We start from the raw sequence: 7,568 nt of genomic DNA on the forward strand, positions 1-7,568 counted from the left end.
TTTTTCGAGATAGGGTTTCTCTGTGGCTTTGGAGCCTGTCCTGGAACTAGCTCTTGTAGACCAGGCTGGTCTCGAACTCACAGAGATCCGCCTGCATCTGCCTCCTGAGTGCTGGGATTAAAAGCGTGCACCACCACCGCCCGGCTTGTCTTTGTCACTTTGAAGTCAGGAATATGATGCCTCTAGCTGTGTGTCTGCTTTAGGGTAGATCTAATCATGGGTTCCTATGGCCAGCATTCATAAAATTAATTTTAATGACTTTCTTATCTAAGGTTAAAAAAATAAAAGACATCTTACATGCCAATCTCTGAGGTTTAAACAGTTGCAATACCCTATGTAAGGTAGAGAAGTTTTGTGGAGATTTCGTGCCATGCCAGTCCACAGAACCTGGGGACTTGTCTGGTAAATAACAAAAGTTCTGGCCAGAGCTGATGCAACTCAGTTAGTAGAGAGCTTGTTGAGTGCACAGGAAACCTGGGTTCCATGCCCAGCACTGCATAAACCCAGCACGATGCTGCAGGCTCTAATCCCAGCACTTGAAGTTGGAAGGAAGGGGGTCAAGAGTTCAAGGTCATCTTTGGCTACATGATTAATTTGATCCCAGCCTGGGATACAAAAAATGTTTACTAGAAAATAAGACCAAACAAAACATTGTGGATAGTAGTGTTAACCTGCCGTTGATATAGGAACAAATGCATTTAGGTAAATAATGAATGGTTATTTAGTTATTAATACTGTTTTTATTAATATTAATATAGCTTTTAATTTCCAATCTGTTCTTATTTTCTCACTTTTGGCTTCATAAATATATAAAGCAACTTAAAGGGTAAAAAAACAACCAATTTTCCCCCAATCTGTCAGGAGCCTTGTTATCTTGTATTTGGTTATAAGATTTCTCAAATATGTTAGGTAATATGGGGAAAAACCTTTAGAAACATTTTATTGCTTTTAAATTGCTAACCTTGAGTTTTATGGGTTTTTTTTTAACTCACAACAATAGCTATAAAAGGCATCCTGATGTGTTTCCCCTGTGCTCTTGCTGTAGAAAGGGATTGCACAGTGCACAGCCACAGCTCCTTGCTGATTATATGTTCTTCCTGCAGCTAAATGAAATGCTAAGAAACCCAGGAGAAGGCCACTTCTGGCAGGTGGATCACATCAAGCCAGTGTATGAGGGAGGGGGACAGTGCTCCCTGGACAACCTGCAGACTCTCTGCACCGTGTGCCACAGGGAGGTCAGTGACAATCACACGTGTGTGCTAGTCCAAGCAGCCCTGGGGGGAACTTGTGCACACGGGTGGACGAGGCTGGGCAAGATGTGAGGTGCTTCCTGACACTGGCTCTGTGGAAGCGCACAGTCACGGATGTGGGGCGGCTGCTACCCTCTTCATTCCTTCTCTGAGGGTGCGGCTCAGTGGGTAGTTCACTCACTGACCACTCATGGCTCTCTGGCCACACGCCACTGCAGCACGGTCTCCCCTAACCTGAACCTTGCATTTGCTGATTTCTAGAGAACTGCCCAGCAAGCCAAGGAAAGGAGTCAGGCGAGACGACACTCCCTGGCGATGAAGCACGGGTCAGACATCACTCGGTTTCTAGTGAAGAAGTAGCGGAGCAAACAGAGCACATGTCCTGCAGGTAGAGGGGCTGACGAGATGTCTCTCGGTGTTTGTCTAGTATTTTAAGAGTGAAAAGTGCTTAAACATCATCAAGAACTAGAATTTAGACTTTGTGCTAAGTGCTCTCAAAATGAAGCAGCTAGCAGAAACTGAGGAGTGATGGGAAGCGTTTCTGTGGTCTGCGGACTCCATGTAGGTTGTCAATCATGTTTCGGGAAGACTTTGTTCAGCTTTGTTTCTCCTTATACGCCCTCATCGCTGCACTGTGTATGTAATATGTGATAAATATATTCCCAATACCTGGCAGTTGCTTCTTGGTTAGTATTAGTTCTGGATTGTGGGGTATAAATGGAAATTCCAGAAAAATCAGGGACATTTTGGAAGAAAGCCATCATTACTGTGGAGTTCTGGGCCGACCATGGCCAGCTTGCCTCCTGGAGAAGAGCTTCCAAAACAGGCTTTGTGTTTGGGACGTTGCCTTCTTCTGGGCCAGCCTTTTTTTTTTTTTTTTTTCAGCCTTCTTTCTTGAAAAGATACTTTTGTAAATAAACTAATTGTGACAATGGCTTCTGTGTAGAATTTGTGTGCTCTGGGCAATCATGGGAACAAAGATAGAACATAAAATATAATGCCACCAAATTTTTATGGTCTAGTTTTCTGTTTGTTTGCATGTTACTTTTTTTCCTTTTGTGTTGTTTTTATGTAAAACCAGGCTAATTATCGAAAGAACCTCTGTCTCCTGGTCTTCATTGTCTGGTTTTAAAATCCTGGTAGTGTTTGCATCCAGGCACACCTTGGCTCTGCCCCTTGGGATCCTGGCACAGTGCATCAAGCCCTACGACCTGCATCAGGCCTGCCTGCATGACGGACAGTACCCTGTCCCTTTAAGAGACAAGTCCCACCTACTCCCTCTCTCTTCCTTTCTGCCATTTCTCTCAGGAGGCAGTTTTTTCTCTCTCTCTTCTTCTATCTCTTCCCCTCTCTGCATCTCTCTCAGGGGTTTCTCTGTAGCTTTGGAACCTGTCCTGGAACTAGCTATTGTAGACCAGGCTGACTTCAAACTCACAGAGATCCACCTGCCTCTGTCTCCCAAGTGCTGGGATAAAAGGCGTGTACCACTACCTCATGGCAATATTTTGTTTTTAAAATAATCTTGTACTTTTTAAAGATTTTTTAAAAAGTTATGTGTTTCTGTGTCCCTGTATGGAGGTATGAGTACAGTTTATCTGCCAGACCTGGAGTTACAGAGAGCTATGAGCCATTCAGCAAGAGTGCTAGAAACTGAACTGATGTTTTCCAGAAGAGCAACAAACACGCCTAACCACTGAACCATCTCTCCATTTCTGAATCCTATTTTATGAAGTTTATTTCTGGTACCTCTTTTAAAAAGATGACAAGCCAATCATAGTGGAGCACGCCTTTAATTCCAGAACTCAGGAGCAGAGGCAGGTGGATCTTCATGAGTGTGAGGTCAGCCGCTCTCTAGAGTGAGTTTAATTCCAGAACTCAGGAGCAGAGGCAGGTGGATCTTCATGAGTGTGAGGTCAGCCACTCTCTAGAGTGAGTTTCACGCCAGGCTCGAGACCTTGTCTCGAAAATAAAGTGATGATGGGGTTGGGAAATGGCTCCATTGATGAGGTGCTGGCCACAGAAGCTGATAGCTTGAGTCTGAACCCCCAAACCTGTATAAAAACCTTGATGTGGTGGCGTGTCTATGACCCCAGCACCAATTAGGCAGAAGCAGAGGGATCCCTGGAGCTCCCTGAGGAACAGTGAGAGGGTGAGCTTCAGGGTTAGTCAGAGATCGGCCTCTACATGCGTGGTCTCCACGCACGCACGCACGCACACACACACACACACACGCACACACGCACACACACGCACACACACACACACGCACACGACTAATGGTGATAAAATTGACTATATAAAAACATAATCAGAAGATTAGACACTCAAAATACAATGGTAACAGTGAAGAGTTAAGAGATAGTGATGAACTGGAGGGACGACCCAGTGGGAAGAGCACTCACTGGTCTTCAGATGACTCCTGACTATGTTGGGATCCTGGACACCCATGAGTCACCAGCTAGGTAATGAAGATCTTCTGTTGCCCTAAACCTATGTCCAAGCAGTCTTCCCTGGTCCCCCACATTTTATGGTATGATCCATGGAGCTGGGTTCCTGTCTAGAACGAGCATTTGCCATGCAGGTCCCCAGCTGCCTCTCCCTCTCTCCCTAACACAGCTCAGTGGCTTTGCCTCCCCTGGTTTGCTCTGCTTTGCCCAGCAGCTGCACTGACATGGGTGGTTAGGGAACTGAAAATCAAGACAGACAGAGGTGGACCCCAGGGACGTCCTGTCAGTCTGAAGGAAGGATGCCCTGTGTGTGCCAAGGGGAGCACTCGGGGGCTAAGACTAGAAGAGGATGTGGAAGGATGTGAGGCCCTGGGTTCAGTCCCCAGTGCTGCAGTGGGGGAGAAAAGAAGATTCGTGTTCAGGGCTGGTAATGTAGGTCTATTGGTAGAATGCTTGCCTAGAAAGCTCTAAGGCAGCAGGACAAACTCCATTTTGAGAAAGAACTCCATTTTAGACCGGACCTAACTAGGGAAGTGAATGCAGCCCAGCAAATTCATAAACATACCCAAGAAACCATGCCTGGCTTGGTCAAAGTGACCCACCAGGGTGTCCAAACAATATCTGCTTGCTTCAAACATCCTTGCAGGTATCTGATTAACTGCTGTTTTGAAATTCTTGTCTGCTGACAGTCGCTGTTTTGAAATTCCTTCATAACCCAAATGAATACCCATACCCAATCCCGAAATGCCAAGGCTTGTGCCACCCTGTCTTCTGCCACCCTGGCTTGCTCCACGCTGGCTTGTTCTTGCGCCACCTGCTTGTGGTTTTTTCCCTTTAAAAGCCCCCTACCCTGAAGCCTCGGGGCCATTCTGCCCTCACGCTCTGCTTCGTTGTGTTGGATTACAGTCCAAGCTAGCATGAGTAAACCCCAGTGTGTTTGCACTGGATATTGGCTCTGTGGTGGCCTTTGGGGGTTCCGTGTGACGTGGGAATAACAGCATAAAGCTCTGGGTTTCATCTCTAGTACCACAGAACCCAGGCCTGATGGTGCAGGCCTGTAATCCCAGCACTGGAGAGCAAGAGGCAGAAGGATCAGGAGTTCAAGGTCATCTTTGACTTTGTGAATTTGGAGTCAGCCTGTAGTTCATGATTCTGTCTCAAAAAGAAACTAACAAAGAACAAGTGGAGGACCTGTGAGAACAGGAAAGCATGGCAGGAGCACCCCTGTGTGCAGAAGTGCACAGCCAGGGAAGAAGACAGCTATGGGCACAGAGTCAACGCAGACAGAGCTAAACCCTCAGGGACTTACAACAACAACAACAACAACAACAACAACAACAACAACAAAACTGTAAAGGGGGGTGGACTCAACTCTGAAAGACCCCGAACTCTGAGAAAAGAAAAGGAAATATCTGGACCTAACGACTAGAAAGGGGACTTGGTAGCTGGGGAACAAGCCAGCTTGCAGTGTGAACTGTGTGGCTTTCACCTGGCGTGGATGCAGAGTCACGTGGGGCTGCTGGGAATCTTAGCCCTTTTGTTTTGGGACACAGCACATCATGGTAAACCTAGCAACCCACAGTAACCATAGTAACCGTGATAATCATGTGACAGAGCTACACACTCACCTCATCAACCAGGAATCACAAGAAAGAAGTGGTCGAAATTCCACCGATCCCTTTAGAGGGGCACACCTTTGGTGACACTAGGGACAGAAGCTGTAAAACATCTTGCCAGTCTTGGTAATCACTAACATCTGTTGAGCAAAGATCTCTGCATAGGTTTGGCTTTCTCTACAGACCAAGCTAAAGAAAGACCTACCATGCTACCAAAACTAGTAAGTGATCGGCATGGATAAGTCACTCCTAGATGCCACATGTTCCCTTTGGGCCTCTCATACTTTAGAGACACCTTGTAGTCCTTCAAAATGCCCTACCAGCTTTTCATGTTGCCTTCCCATTGTGTTCTAGTGGCTTGTGCTTTTGCAGGCACCAGGAAATGTTTTTCAAAGGCACATGAGAAAGAGTTCTGTGCTGGAGTTCGTTTTGAAAGCTGCCATCAGTAGTCTCAGTAAGATAGGTACAACCTCTTCGTGGCTCAAGATTGGGCACCACATGAGAAGTGAAACACGGGGGTCTGATCTGAAGTGTTAGAGGCCAGCCTGAGGTACCGGAGACGTAGTCACCATAAAGGAGAAGTGAGAGGACCCAGAGATGGCTCAGTGGGGCATGTGTAAGGACTGGAGTGCAGAAGCCCATATCAAATGCCTGGTGGGCATGGCATCCTACCTCTAGTTCAGTCCCAGAAGAACAAGACCGGAGATCCCTAGAGCAAACTGGCTAACAAAACCAGACGTATCCTCCAGCTCTGAGATTGAGAGTTGAGAGACCCTTGATGTAGGAAGTCCTTCTGTATATGTGTTGCTTTTATTGGTTAATGAGTAAAGAATCTGCATTGGCCTGTGATAGGGCAGAGTAGAGCTAGGCGGGGAAAACTAAACTGAATGCTGGGAGAAAGAAGGCAGAATCAGAAGAAGCCATGTAGCCCACCAGACACCAGATGGAATCTTGCCAGTAAGCCACTGGCGTGTGGCAATATGCAGATTAATAGAAAAGGGTTAAATTAAGATGAGGGACTGCTTGTTGGGGTTTCTGTCCTGCCCAGTTCCCACAGCCGGTAAGCCCCCAAAGAAAATCACACAGAGAGTCTACATTACGTTATAAAGTGATTGGCCCATTAGCTCAGGCTTCTTATTAGATCTTGTAGCTTATATTAACCAATTGGCTCAGTACCTTTTTCAGTGGGGCAGGTCACATCCTGCTTCTTCCGTGATCTGGGCAAGTCTCCGGGAAAAGCGTCCTTCTTCCCAGAATACTCCTGTTCTCATTGTTTCACCTCTTCTTCCTGTCTGGTTTTCCTGCCTATACTTCCCGCCTGGTTATCGACCAATCAGCGTTTATTTAAAACGTGATTGACAGAATATAGACAATTCTCCAGCGCCATAAGAGCTAGCCAGTAAGAAGCTAGAGCTAATAGGCCAAGCAGTGATTTAATTAATACAGTTTCTGTGTGGTTATTTCGGGACTGAGTAGATAGGAACAAACAAGCGGCCTCCTACTACAAATTGGCACTCAAACGTGTGCTCACTAAATCCACATAAAACCTGAGAGTGCTTGGAAAAGAATTCTAGACACTGAAAAACAAAGTTTAGATGCATTTTTTTTCCAGATGGGCTCTGCTTGCTGACAGCATGCTGCAGCTTTTTAAAGAGGTCTTCCTAATTTAGCGGTAGCAAAAGAAAAAAAACAAACTGTGTGGTTTCAAAACAAGGCATCCTGGTTTGCCAGTACAAACAGCTCTGACTTTTGGAGATCCAGCTATGGAGCATTTCAATGTGAGCAGAGTGCAACAACTTGCTTAATGGCAACATGGACCTGCTGTGTGCCTAAAAATGGAGCTGTGAGCATGGCTCTCAGAGGCAGTGAACACGTCTTCCCCATGCTGGATTGGGTGGAGCAAGCAGGCAGGGCCATGTTGTCCCTAGCCACGCCCACTTAGCATTTTAAGAAGTGGTCCTGGTCAGAAAATAATTACAGATACACAATAAAGACAGATTCAGATGAAAAACACAGCTAAATGGGTCACAGTGTGTTTTAAAAATGTATGTAGGCTTGGGAGAGAGAAGAAAAAGAGTATAGAGATTTATAAAAAGAGGTAAATTTTTCTTTAAAAAAACAAAGTCTTTAAAGAGACAGAGTACAGTCATGGATTAAAGGAATAAAGATAATAAAATAAATATTAAAAAGTAATAGAGTAGAAAATAAGCCATGTAGCCGGGCGATGGTGGCGCACGCCTTTAATCCCAGCACTC

The 7,568-nt window shown here is 45.7% G+C and overlaps 1 protein-coding gene across 2 annotated transcripts in view; it reads left to right on the plus strand.

Moving 5' to 3' along the window:
- Zranb3 (zinc finger RANBP2-type containing 3) overlaps window positions 1-2,108 on the plus strand; it is a 47,410-nt gene extending 45,302 nt beyond the window's left edge. For both annotated transcript variants that reach the window (XM_013346667.2, XM_026779614.1), the window contains exons 12-13: window positions 1,104-1,235; window positions 1,512-2,108. In XM_013346667.2, coding sequence (XP_013202121.2) covers window positions 1,104-1,235; window positions 1,512-1,610 — 231 coding nt within the window. In that variant the 3' untranslated portion in view covers window positions 1,611-2,108. The remainder of the gene's footprint in view (window positions 1-1,103; window positions 1,236-1,511) is intronic.
- The last annotated feature ends 5,460 nt before the right edge of the window (window positions 2,109-7,568 follow it).

Source organism: Microtus ochrogaster, chromosome 6 (assembly GCF_000317375.1).
Source record: "Microtus ochrogaster isolate Prairie Vole_2 chromosome 6, MicOch1.0, whole genome shotgun sequence".
NCBI lineage: Eukaryota > Metazoa > Chordata > Mammalia > Rodentia > Cricetidae > Microtus > Microtus ochrogaster.